Here is a 14220-nt window from a genome sequence, read left to right as displayed (position 1 = left end):
CTGATCGAGTTGTTTGTTTCTACAGGTGGAATTTTATTATTAATTATACGTTCTTTGCAAGAAGGGTTATTATCAGCTAACATGTTACCTATTTGTTACCGTTAAGATGTTTGTTTTAGCAAAATTGGTCTTCCTATGATCACGCTACTTCTCGTAGCGTTTTTCGTTTTATAGCTTTTTTATTGACGAATTTATAGAACTTTATAGCTTTTCGGTTAACTTAATAGGCATGGCAATGGCCCGAGTTCGCCTATCTGCAATATATCCAGAGACAAAGTCCCGCTTGGTTAAAGACTGCGTGATAAGCTGAACTATGTAATGTGGGCTCAACACTCTATCAATGCAAAGCAGTGTTCACCTAATCGTGTCGCTTCTGTGACTTGACAGCTGAAACTCTCCTACATCTGCTATTAGAATGTGTAGCACTTCACAGAAGTAGGAGTAAATTGTTGGGTCTCAGCAACCCAATTGAGGAACGCATCGACTCCCTCACTCACAGTACCATTCTTGAATTTATAAGAGTGCTGGGACTGATATAGCTGTTGCAGATTTAGGGAGGTCGTAGTGCAGACCTTTAAACTTCTATTCTAATTCCAGATTTCAACTCATCTCGTCATCATGATTACTTTGGTATATATAACTATGATTTTGAGATAAAGGGGTTTCATTATCAACAATTTTTTTATTTTATGGATTTCTTGAAAGGTCATAAGTACATTTATCTTACTTTCACATCAAAAATATGAACATAATACTAAAAATATTTACAGACTTTGCACATATCGCCGTGCAATCTTTGTTTTGTGTATACATATGTATCTTATAATAAATAAAATAAGAATCACACTGGCTGCATATCCTACCACAAGGGCAGCACGCTTACGTCTACGCCATCTTTGGTAATCTTGCCAGGTTGTGAATCGATTCCTGTATTCGAACTGTAACTCATAACTACTACGCCGAGGAAAAAATGAAAGATAGAAGTCTTCTAATAAGTGACGTATTAGTTCATTATCTTCGGCTAGGAGGGGCTCCAAATTATCATTAATGCAATTAAATTTTCTAAAAAAAAAGTCGTATTTATCTTATCTTATTCAAAAGAAACTAGATTTTTTTTTAACTTACCGTGGATTTCGACGTATTTTGTCAAAACCATCCACTACATCTGTTATGTTAGATGTCAACATCATAAAATTGTTGTGGATAGCTCTTTTAGGATTTATATTATATTTATATTTAGTTCTGGTAGCAAAATTCGTTTCTAACGCTTCCGCCAGCAAACGACATTGTGCGACCAACTGACGAGTTATAGTCGGCTAAAGTATGTATGGATCATTATTGTTTGAAATTTGTATATCGTTTTATTTATACTAACCACATTTGAATCTTCGTAACGTTCATACACCAAAGTAGTATATTCATAATAGCCATTGCGTGAAGGCATATCCAAATCACGAGAGCAGTTACTTACAACTTCTTCGAAAAAACGTACTGCAGACCAGTCCAGAGGCAGAGGGTACATGCGGGCCAAAAATGTTCGCACTTCGCGATCGGACCATGTATGTGAGTCATCAGTATCGAACTCGTCAAACACTTCTTCCACTGTTAAAGTAGATCTTTCGCTCATAAGGAACGAGTAATATATAAAAGCAAATTGTAAGTCATTTGTTGAGCGAAACCGATTAGATATCGTAACGTCTATCCCTTTAGAAAATTTTTGCTGCATGTCATTTATTATATTGCGATCGAGCAGGAATCCAACATGCGCCAATACGTTGCGGGCTTTGAATCCATAGAAACGATTTAACAGCATGTTCGTATTTATTAAGGAATGGGAATATATATCCTTACTGGATTCGTTTTTTGATGTTTTTTCCATGCCTTCCTCGAATCGTTTCATAATTTGATCTGAAGCCTGTGTGGATAGTACAGATTCCTTGGTCTGACTATTTGACTTTAGTTGGTTATTATAGTTATCGACAATATGCCTTAGCTCTGCAAGTGTGCTCAAATTTTTATGAAGCACTAGCTCTCGGAAGTGTGATCCGTTACGTTGGGTAGAATGTTTTTTATTACGAAATTTTTTTCGTAATGGAAAATGCCTTATTTCTACGTGTCTGGTTGAATTTAGAGGCGATGGTGTAATTATTTTGACGCTCTTATTTTCATTTACATTGTGCTCCATTATATTTTCCTCGCTTTTGTCTGAACCGAAAGAGTTACAGTCACCTCCGTCATACTGACATTTGGCAATATTACAATGACGGTCACATGCTCCATCGCCGATGTATGTCCAAGGGCAATCATCGGCGCAATCTGGTACCATCCAAGCTTGATAGATGCGCACACCTTCAGAGTGTGTATATAGGTCTTCTGGATATAGTGGAGCACCAAGGAATATATCGTCATTCAAATAGAGAAATCGTTGCGAGAGATTTGGTATACGGTGAATAAATGTTTCAATAGCAGAACTTGAAAATGTAGGTAGTAATTCGGGTTTTGGAGTAAGTAATTCGTGCGGCACTACTGTAACCTTTTCAAAACTAAGATCTAACCAATGCGGAATTTGTCCATTAGTTACGATGTAAACGTGACGCACCCAAGGTGCATACTTCTCGAGAGATCGCAATGAATAGCGAAGTTCATTTTTATCGTCGAATCTTGCCGGATCATAATTAGGATTATATCGCCTTGCCGATTCAATAAATAAAGGATCAGAACCATTAACCCAAGTATAAACTACGTCTATGGGTTCACAATACGATTGTTTCATACCCAAGTTTTTTCTCTGGAAATAAAACGTGTTTATGGCGTACTAATTTGAAGTAAATTTTATATGCTTACTGTAACTAGAAAAATCGAAGAAAGTACTACTATTCCAAACACAATCAGCAATCGTCTCCGGCGTAATCTTTTCCAATTATTTTTTAACATTCTACCCCACTTCCTCTGGATGCGCATTTCGGATTTTAAAAATATTTAGATTTCAAAACATTGTATTTATTATTATTTGTTTACAGCAACTATTTATGGGATTATATACAATTAAATTTAAAAGTTCTCTTTTCGAATTTTGCTGATTCTGCTTTCATTCAATAATCAGAGAATAAACGAATACATATGTATTCAACACACTCTGCTACGGCTGATAACAAATGAAGTTGCCAGAACTTTGTAAAATATATGTTTTTTTAAGTAGATAGAAATTTTTTATTCAACATTTGCCAATCTCACTAGAAAATTGATTCAGAAGAGAAATGGAAATAAGAATTGAAGTGTTCAATAGGCAACTTATCCTTATATGTCTAGTTAACTTTAGGTTTTTGATAATGTATAATATAAATAATCTAAAATAATTTTTATTAATATCACATCGATGTTGTGAATCGAGGCTGCATAGATCCATGACATCCTGATTTAAGGAGAATTAATTTCAAAAATATAAATAAATTGGCTTGGGGATATCAATATATTTTATTTATTCGAAGAAAAGTTAACTTATACTTCTCTTCATCATCTCGCTGTGTCTTATTCAAAACAGTGCGAAAAGATAAAATTCAACAATTCAGAAAAAGTTAAATTCAATATGAAGAGCATTCTTTACATAAGTAGTCGGTTATTTACTTAAATGGGATTTCGTGCGACTCTGCCTGTCACGAGTTCGAGTATCGTTTCGAAATTTGGAAATTCGAAAGTATATTTCATTCGAATTTATCACATGACTGTCATACGCAGCTACCAAGAATTTGCATTTTGACAGGGCGAATTTTCATGGGAAGGTGAAAACTGTTAAATTTTTGCCATTATTTCCCTTTAATTTCGTTAAGTTTCGGTTAAATTGCATTTTAATTTAATATAAATTGCATTATCATTGTTTTCGCGTACCAAGTATCCGAAAAAAACGAAACGAAAATGAAAATTGCTTTTTTAACACTGTTGGTGATTGGTGTTGCAGCAGCATCGGAATCCATTGTTTTAGTTTTGGCACCAGTGTATGAATTTAAAATATTTCCAAAATATTGCTCCGATTAACCGTATTATTTCTTATAGTGAACCAATTCCGGCACTTTCGAAAGTAGATAATGAAAGTTTCAATCGCATTGCAAAACCACTTGTTAAGGACCACATGATAGCTGTTTTTCAAGAAGATGATGTAAGTGTCCTAATATAACATATTTTTAATAAATTTTAATGAATTATATATACTTTAGTTATCATTCAGTGATTTTCAATGTAAGAGTAATCGAACGGGACAACAGTCGTGTTACTCCCACTTACAAACCATCAAGCCCAGCACTTTTTATATGAGGGTTGATAGTCCAGAAAATGTCCTGGAAAAGCTAGATCCTAACTATGAGGTAATTACCATCTCCAAAAATGGAAAGCTTGAAACACCACTCAAATGCAAAACGGGAAAAGTTGTTTTCTTGCGATTCAGTGAGGGAACTGGTTTAAGTCGCGAAGATACTTTGGAGGCACATGGTATGTTTTACCTTTTGTTTTGTTAAACATTTATCTATAGAGTTTTATTTCTTTTGCAGATATTGCCATTTCGAATGTAATGAAACAAGTATCTTGCCCAACCGTATTCATGTATACATCTACTCCTGCAAAAGATTTCGAAGCTAAAAAACGTTCACGTCGTGCACTTTCTGTTTGGGAGACTGCAGCACCAAAAGGTGGTATTATATTCACTGATCCCAAATTCCAAATTTTCTTTACAACGTTGGCAGTAAAAATTGGTAGTGCCGCACCCAAAGCAATTACTATAAGCAACATGAAAATCGATGACCACAACACCACCGACTTTAGTGTTACACTCAGTAGCAGTGATGCCGCTGATGTTATCACATTTGTCATTGAGTTAAAGAAGGGTTACTACTACATGAAACAGTTGACATACAATAAGGATACACAATTCCGCTCAAACGACATAAATGCACCTCCAGCCTTCTCCTACTTTTGTGGTAATTTAACTGTTTATTCACCAAATGGTAATCAACTCCTCTGGAACTCGGTACAGTTTCAAGCACCATTCGGTAGTAAAGTTAAGACTGTAAACGAAAAGTATTTTGAATTTGGTGAATCTTGGAATTGTGTCGGTTTTGTTACACATCCAATTCTTGCTGGTCTATTTGTGTCTGCAATTTTGCTTGCGATACTTTTCGTCGGTATTTGCTGGATGATGGATATCAACACCATGGATAGATTTGATGATCCTAAAGGCAAAACGATCACAATAAACGCCAGTGAGTAGTTAACATCAACAATTGTTAACTCGCTGATCTGCTACTGTCAACAGTTACTTTTGCACAGTCAGTTGCGCACACTTCATTCCCCTTTATTCTGTTATTAATATTTTATAGCAAATTATTGCCCACAGTCTTTGCTTACAATGTATTTTTGAATACTGTATTACTTTAATCAAACTTAAAGAAATTCTTTCATTACAATACCGATAAATATGGAAAGTAGAATTACACTAATAACAAAGTTATTCTCTACAGTAGCATTATAATATTGGTTTGACATCCTTACAAAAAGTCATGAGGATTAGCACAGTGCATCTACAAGTTTCCTTCGCAATTTCCATTTAATTTACTTCATCATTTGACTCAGCATCAACCACATTTGATTTCGAACATGTGGGTTTATGGGAATTGTGGATGAAACTTGGATCTCCAATGTGCACAAACACATATATATATATACATATATACATATATTTATTTATACAAATATTCGATTTCTCTTTGAGGGACATTAAGTGTTTACGTATGTGCCTTAATCTAATTTTGCGAATAAGTGCTGTGTGGTGCAAACATAACAAGTGTGTGGATATGTTTGCTCCTTTATATATCAATGCCGTGGTGTGTTTTCGATTAAGAATGTATATATACACATATAATATTATATTTTAAAGTTCATGTATTATACGTTAAGCACAAAGCGGAAATGTTCAATAATATAGTAAAATATAATAAAGTTGTTCTCTTTGTTGATAATTATGTACAATTCTTTTGACCGTTGGATACGTGTGTAGGCACAATGATATTAATAATTATGGGTTTAACTTGGGCAAAATTGAATATTTCTTTAGGAATAACTGATGAATTGCAAACCACTATCACCGTGGTGTGCATTTATTCTAGGCTATGGGCTTACCCTTTCATCAAGATAAATGAGATATTTATAAAGTAACTTTATAATTCTCCCTCAGTACAATACAATTGGTTCACATACTTATTTTACACACATTTCTAAAAGTAAATGGGAGAATCAAGCGGTAATTACTATACATCGGAGTTTAATAATTATCTTCGATTATAAATATCTTGACCAACTGCCACTTTGTGTGCGGCTTGAAAATTTGAATGTACAAAAATATACATACAGAGGAACTTCTCTAACTCGAATCACCATAATCAACCAGAAAACTTTGAGTTAGAGAGACTTCGAGCAATAGAATTTTCATTGTAACATAAATATTTTTAAAAAGCTTTAAAATATAGATTTATACATAGGTTTATGTATTTACTTCGCATAAAGTTTTATGTGCATACGTTAAAACATGTATTCTGTAATTTTGTTCGTTGTAGTTTGTTATTGTTTGTCCCCTGGTCGAAAAGTTCGATTTATGGAATGAATTTTGTATGCAATTTTATTTCTATTGCCAATTCAAGAGTTCGAGTTATGGAAAACTTCGAGTTAAAGAAGTTTGAGTTATGGGAGAAAATTTGTATGAAATTTGATTTCTAAACGCTATTGCCAATCCAAAAGTTCGAGTTATGGCGATCTTCGACTTATAGAAGTTCGAGTTATGGAAGTTCCACTGTATTTAATGTATAAATGTACATCTTCAATATATGTTCTGCATGCAAATAATCCCCGCATGACACTAATCATGTTCAATTAACCCCACCCATCTAACACCCATTTCCTTTGGTGCGACCACGTCGAAACAATTCGTTTCTTGGGCATCCCATTAGATGACTTCGTTGACAAGTGATTCATACATGCCAGTTCATGCAGGGCTAAATAATCGCTACAACAACAAATAATACATACAATCTCAGAAACTACTTAGTCTGAGTCAACTTAACCGTAGAAGCATTGTGTTTACTATATCATGCTATAGGAAGAAAATGAGCGAAATTTTATTATAAGCATGGCAGCTCCTATGTATGTATGTATGTACGTTGATAAAACGTGATAGCTGTTATATAGTATATCGCACAATTTGATGACCGATTTGAACCAACATTATCCCGTTCGAGACATGGTTTTAAGAAGATGTGATATTTCAAAAACTGAAAAAAACATGTGAACAAGAGATATTGATCTTGAGCTACCTGCTGGAAAGGCAAGTAAAATGATAGCGGTAAAAATAATGTTGTATTTAAAATATGCGTATTTTACAATTTAAAACTGTGTCAACTACTATTCTTTCAACTCTCAATTTTTCCAACGTTACTGAGGAGTTTGTATAACGAAGGAATGTTAGCCGATGTCGCGTACTTTAAAGACGCATTCTAAGTACTCCTCGTCAATAGCTTAGCACTCGTACTTACAATAGTATTCAGCTTAGAGCTTTTATTTGGAATTTAATTAAATAAAAGCCTTGGTTATTTAATGATATTTCAGGGATAATATTCATAAGATTTAAAAAATTAAATAATATTGAGAGTTTTCACACATTTTCTTAGAGCAGATTTTCTGGAGGATGGAGTCATATGTATAAGTTCACGTAAGTGAGGAAAGTTTCTGACTGCCATTCACTTGGGAGTGGCCAGGAACGATTCTTTTGCAAGTGGCTCAAGCAGCTCACGACTTCCGGTCTTAGACCAAGTATCCTCTGGGTAGCCAACAGACATCCGTCTGGAAGCGAGCTAAAGTGAGAATGCGAATCCCGCTTATGCGGTTGTGCGTAGGGTTTGGGACCCACCACATAAAAACGAATAACCAATGAATAACAAGCAACAGCCTCGGATGAGACACCCCCCTTTTGATGACGACCACAGCAAACGTATAAAGGACCATGATTTAAGGGCATGTACCTGGAATGTGCGGACCCTTAATTGGAAAGGTGCTGGTTGATGTCCTCGTAAGAGTAAAGGCTGACATCACCGCAATCCGACGGGACATGGACGGAAGGTCCTTGTGACATCTACTACAGCGGCCATATAAAGGAGCGCAAATTCGGTGTGGGATTCGTGGTGGAAGAGAGACTCCGTTGTCGTGTTCTGGCATTCACTCCGGTGGATGAACGTCTAGCCACAATCCGCATCAAAGCGAGGCTCTTCATAAAAACGAGTAACCAATGAATAACAAGCAACAGCCTCGGATGAGACACCCCCCTTTTGATGACGACCACAGCAAACGTATAAAGGGCCATGATTTAAGGGCATGTACCTGGAATGTCCGGACCCTTAATTGGAAAGGTGCTGGTTGATGTCCTCGTAAGAGTAAAGGCTGACATCACCGCAATCCGACGGGACATGGACGGAAGGTCCTTGTGACATCTATTACAGCGGCCATATAAAGGAGCGCAAATTCGGTGTGGGATTCGTGGTGGAAGAGAGACTCCGTCGTCGTGTTCTGGCATTCACTCCGGTGGATGAACGTCTAGCCACAATCCGCATCAAAGCGAGGCTCTTCAACATATCTTGCGCCCACGCCCCGACGGAATAGAAGGACGAAGTGATCAAAGATACCTTTTATGAGCGCCTAGAACGTAGAGAAGCAATGAGAAGCTGCAATCACAACCGACAGCCGAACGATTTTCTTCTCGACTTGCACTCTCTGAGAGCACTCATTAGCATCTCGGTATATGGGAGACGGCATATCAAACTCTTTACGAACAGCTGCAACCGAAACCAGTGGCTTTCGGAAAAGTAAAAAAACAGCTGGTATGATAGGGATTGTCGTCTCGCCGTGGAGAGAAAACAGACTGCAATGTTGCGATCGACCGCAACACGAGCGGGATGGGAAAGATACCGAGATCTGAAGAGGGAAGCGAGACGCATTTGCAGACAAAAAAAGAAAGAGGCCGAAATGCGTTAGTATGAAGAACTTGACAAGCTGACCGATAGGGGTAATGCTCGAAAATTTTACGAAAAGATCCGGCGACTAACTGAAGGTTTCAAGACCGGAGCACACTCCTGTAGGACCCCCAGAGGTGATCTAGTTGTTGATGACCAGAGTATACTGTGTTTGTGGAGGGAACACTTCTCTAGCCTGCTGAATGGCAGTGAAAGTACAACACCAAGAAATGGCGAACCCGATTCCCCAATCGACGACGATGGAACAGATGTTCCATTGCCCGACCGTGAAGAAATTAGAATAGCAATTACCCGCTTGAAAAACAACAAGGCGGCGGGGGCCGATGGATTGCCGGCCGAGCTATTCAAATACGGCGGCGAGGAGCTGATAAGGTGCATGCATCAGCTTCTTTGCGGAATATGGTCGGAATAAAGCATGCCCGACGATTGGAATCTCAGTGTACTCTGCCCAATCCACAAAAAGGAAGACCCCACAATCTGCGCCAACTATTGTAGGATAAGCCTACTTAACATCGCTTATGACGTTCTATCGAGCGTGCTGTGTGAAAGACTAAAGCCCACCGTCAATGAACTGATTGGGCCTTATCAGTGTGGCTTTAGACCTGAAAAATCCACCATGGACCAGATATTCACCATGCGCCAAATCTTGGAAAAGACCCGTGAAAAGAGGATCGACATACACCATCTATATGTCGACTTTAAAGCTGCTTTCGACAGCACGAAAAGGAGCTGCCTTTATGCCGTGATGTCTGAATTTGGTATCCCCGCAAAACTAATACGGCTGTGTAAGCTGACGTTGAGCAACACCAAAAGCTACGTCAGGATCGGGAAGGACCTCTCCGAGCCGTTCGATACCAAACGAGGTTTCAGACAAGGTGACTTGCTATCGTGTGACTTCTTTAATCTGATGCTGGAAAAAATAGTTCGAGCCGCAGAGCTAAACAGAGAAGGTACAATTTTTTATAAGAGTGTACAGCTACTGGCGTACGCCGATGATATCGATATCATTGGTAACAACACCCGCGCCGTTAGTTCTGCTTTTTCCCGCCTGGATAAGGAAGCGAATGGGTCTGGTGGTGAACGAGGACAAGACGGAATATCTCCTGCCATCAAACAAAAAGTCAGCGCATTCGCTCCCACGTCACTGTTGGCAGTCATAACTTTGAAGTTGTAGATAATTTCGTATACCTAGGAACCAGCATTAACACCGTTAATAATGTCAGCCTTGAAATCCAACGCAGAATCACTCTTTCCAACAGGTGCTACTATGGATTGAGTAAGCAATTGAAAAGTAAAGTCCTCTCTCGATGAATAAAAACTAAACTCTACAAGTCCCTCATCATTCCCGTCCTACTTTATGGGCCAGAAGCGAGGACGGTGTCAACATCCGATGAGACGGTACTAGGAGTTTTCGAGAGAAAGGTTTTGCGGAAGATTTATGGTCTCTTAAACATTGGAAACGGCGAATACCGCAGAAGATGGAATGATGAGCTGTATGTGTTGTTCGACGCATAGACATAGTCCAGCGAATAAAAAGACAGCTACGCTATCTGGGTCATGTTGTTCGAATGGACGAAAGTGCCCCAGCTGTGAAAGTTTTCGATGCAGTACCCGCTGGTGGAAGCCGAGGAAGAGGGAGACCTCCACTCCGATGGAAGAACCAGGTGGAGAAGGACCTGTCTTCACTTGGTATTACCAATTGGCGCCAAACTGCCAAAATGAGAGATGCGTGGCGCGCTGTTGTGGACTCGGCTATAACCGCATAAGCGGTTTCTACGCCAGTCAAGAAGAATAAGAAGATTAAAATAAGGCCTTATATTCTTGGTCACTAGTATTTAATTCTTTGTAAGAAAAACTTTTATTTTTAGTAAGTGGAAAAATTATACTTATTAGGATAAAAAAAATCGGTAATGTGTACTGCTGCTTTGTTTGTAATAACTTCATATATCCGTTCTGTGCTAGAATGATAGAGGGAGTTTATATAATGTAGCGAAATATCGCTCTAAGCAAGTGTAACGCTCCAATTGAAGTTTCTTTATCTTCGTATTCATTCAGTACTCAGTACTGTGGTATTTCATTCCTTATAAACTTTCCATTTTAAAGCATTATCTTATTGTAAAATCTATGGGATAGGTCTGAGAGGATCTGATATTCTGAAAAACTGACTCCAAGCTGAACCTTTAAATGGTTTACGTTTACTCCGGCTAATTTCTTGATCTTAGAGTCCGACTTAGTAGATTTGGAAGCAATTCTAACAATGTCATGATCCGAACGCTAAGTTCGTGCTGTTTTTCGTCTTTTAAATTTTTTTCCATAAGCCTCTTAATCTTTTAAATATATATCAACAGATGTGGATCAGCGCTTGTTTGGCAACATTTAAATTCAGTTCACTCACTAGAGTGAAAAAAGTCTATTTTCAGGGGTTTCAATGCTCAAAACATTAGTTTTTTCTACTTTTGATTCAAATATTGTTAAAAAAAATTATTTCCTTATATTAAGTTTCTATTAATAAAAATAATTACTCTTTTTACACAAGATAAATTATCGTGAAGGGCGTCTAATACAATGACCAACTGATAACCAACTATTAGCAGTTTTATTTATTGGACATGGTTCCAACTGTCAGCAGTATAAAAAAGGTTTAGGTCAACTAAAACTTATGGACAAAGTGGGTGAATCTTCTTAACTTTGTGAGTCATAGCAACCAGCTAGCAATATTTAGAGACAATATCAGTGAAAGGGCTGTGAAAGTGCGTTTTTCATACCGTCTGTATTTACACTTTGCAAGTCCATAAAATTATAAGCGAACTGTAATTATTGTTGGTCGGTGAAGGTGACAATGTTAGCGCAGGCTTAGTTAAATTCCATTTCGACAGTCTGTCGCACTGCGCCAGTTGAAGTCATTAGGCACCGGAAATAGAAACCGCTGTGTTGTGGCGATGTGGTTGAGTATGTATATAGCTTGATCCAGTGGCGGATTTAGAAATTTGCCGCCAGTAGGCTATTCAATTTTTGCCGCCCCTATTGACCTCATGCGCTAGTTTAGTTCACAATCATTATTAATTACATTTATTGTGTTAATGAAATTGCAACATTATGATTTGTCCTCTATCGTCCTCATTACATCGTTTTTTTCGTTATTAGGATGATTTTGAACTAGGGAATAGTTGTGTCAGTTTCTAGATTATTTTTACAACCCACGATTTAGTGAAGAGTGTTTAGTGTTGAGCTACAACACTATATAAAAGCACAGCTTATATAAAATAATGTGTAGTCGGTAAACGTTTAATTGTTAAATATTTTTTATTCCACTTACAATATAAAAACAACACGAACAATATCTATTAAATAATCTGTTAACAATCAGGTTAATAGTGACAATGAGATCAATTAAGTTTTACATTAACTTTTTGCGAGATTTTAAATTCGCAAAATTATTAATTATATCGTCGTATGAGATCTTGTTCATTAGTTCTGACTCTATGCACAAAAGAGATAAGGCGTTAAGCTTTTCTTGACTTAAAGTAGATCGTAGATAGTTTTTTACTCGCTTTAAGCAAGAAAAGCTTCTCTCACCTGAACAATTTGTCACTGGTGTACATAGAGCCATACGAAGTGCTATATCCAAGTTTGGATAAATGTTCTCCAAATTCTGTTTTCGTAGAAACAAAGATAGACTTTTCAATGATCCAGAATCTGGTTTTATCAAAATTCTTTCAGAAGAAATGTGACATTGAAAGTGTACGCATTCCTGAACTAAATCAGTTTCTAAATCATTGGGATATATTTTTTCCAAGGAAAGAGCTTTTTCCGTCAGGGTCGTGGGTGTCAACTCACTCATTTTGGTTAGAAATGAAAACTTCTCGTTAAAATCGTTGTAGGCGTTTTGCCGTTTTTCTAACTCGGTCACCAGTCTATCTACGAGGACGAGAAACGTGTTAACTCTGAAACTTTCACTCGCAGTCATTGTAATAACTTCTTCTGATGTTTCATCAAATCTTTTTTTTCTTTTCGGTTGCCTTTTTCCGATTTCTGTTGTGTACTGTTTCGATACGTTTATCTCCATCGCCTTTTCTTCGAAATACTTGAAATTATCTCGTTCAGCTACGAAAAACTTACGAAGTGATTCGTAAAGATCGGCAACGGTGATCAAATCTACGGCGGAAGCCTGAATTTGAACATTCACTTTGTTTATTCTTTCCAAAAAAACATTCCACACAACAACCATTACCGCCGTTTCCAGTTTCTCCAAATTCAAGAGTATTCCCGCCGCTTCTTGTCGCGTTACAGGCTTTTCGGTACAATCGTCTTTGATTGATTCCAAAGTCTTAAGAACTTCGTGCCAAGAATCTCTCAAGCTTTTACACGCGTCCTCCCTCGCTGACCAACGTGTCAGATTCACTCTTTTCAGGGTTTTGCCTTTCCCGATTTCAGTCATTAATTTAAGCCAGCGTTGTGTCGAGCTTACAAAAAAAACATAAATTTCCTGTAGCGTCATAAAAAAGCGACATGCTTCTATACACGATTCAGCAGCGGCAGTTGCCACTAAATTCAAAGAATGGGCAGAGCAAGGCACGTAAAATGCGAAAGGTGCTTGATTTCGAATTTTTGCCTGCAAGCCATTGTACATGCCAGACATGTTCGCGGCATTATCATATGACTGCCCACGACAGTCTTCAATATTTATGCCCAGTGTTTCGAGCTCCGAAATAATGACAGAAAACATTTCTTCAGCTTTATGTCCCACCGACGGCAAAAACTTAACAAATCTTTCACACGGTTCGCCTGATTCTAAAACGTATCTAATAACAAGAGTAAGTTGATCTACGTGTGCTATATCTGGTGTTGAATCTATGATTAGAGAAAAATATTTCGCCCTTCGTATCTCGTCTCCAATCTGTTTTGAGACTTTATGGCCCATCAAGAGGATAAACTCATCGCAAACGGTCTTTGATAAATAACTGGTACTGCCTGATCCTTGATTCCCAAATCGTTCAATATGACTGGCTAAAAAGGATCGAATTCCGCTAACAGTTCCAAAATCATACAGTAATTACCGTTATGTGGATCACCGAACTTTTCATTTTTGCCTCTGAAAGCAAGGCCTCTTGAACACAGTCGCTTCACTACCGCAACAACTCTCTTCAGAACATTTCTC

The 14220-nt window shown here is 37.6% G+C and overlaps 3 protein-coding genes across 3 annotated transcripts; 1 reads left to right on the top strand and 2 right to left on the bottom strand.

Annotated features, from left to right (window-relative positions):
- Positions 1-662: 662 nt before the first annotated feature.
- Positions 663-3188, bottom strand: LOC105219751 (N-acetylglucosamine-1-phosphotransferase subunits alpha/beta). Its single transcript, XM_011196054.3, has 4 exons — positions 2845-3188; positions 1376-2788; positions 1126-1316; positions 663-1062 (listed from the first exon to the last, which is right to left on the bottom strand). The coding sequence occupies exons 1-4, from the start codon at positions 2959-2961 to the stop codon at positions 765-767; spliced, it is 2019 nt and encodes a 672-aa protein (XP_011194356.2). The 5' UTR covers positions 2962-3188; the 3' UTR covers positions 663-764.
- Positions 3189-3718: 530 nt separating this feature from the next.
- On the top strand, positions 3719-6008 carry Atp6ap1_2 (V-type proton ATPase subunit S1). Its single transcript, XM_011196052.3, has 4 exons — positions 3719-3992; positions 4051-4153; positions 4212-4482; positions 4542-6008. The coding sequence occupies exons 1-4, from the start codon at positions 3913-3915 to the stop codon at positions 5255-5257; spliced, it is 1170 nt and encodes a 389-aa protein (XP_011194354.2). The 5' UTR covers positions 3719-3912; the 3' UTR covers positions 5258-6008.
- Positions 6009-12459: 6451 nt separating this feature from the next.
- LOC128922712 (zinc finger MYM-type protein 1-like) lies at positions 12460-13983 on the bottom strand. The gene is made up of 2 exons (XM_054234191.1): positions 13294-13983; positions 12460-13230 (listed from the first exon to the last, which is right to left on the bottom strand). The coding sequence occupies exons 1-2, from the start codon at positions 13981-13983 to the stop codon at positions 12460-12462; spliced, it is 1461 nt and encodes a 486-aa protein (XP_054090166.1).
- Positions 13984-14220: the final 237 nt, after the last annotated feature.

The sequence above is a fragment of the Zeugodacus cucurbitae genome, chromosome 6, assembly GCF_028554725.1.
Source record: "Zeugodacus cucurbitae isolate PBARC_wt_2022May chromosome 6, idZeuCucr1.2, whole genome shotgun sequence".
Taxonomy (NCBI): Eukaryota; Metazoa; Arthropoda; class Insecta; order Diptera; family Tephritidae; genus Zeugodacus; species Zeugodacus cucurbitae.
This window is presented reverse-complemented; position numbering and strand designations above follow the sequence as displayed.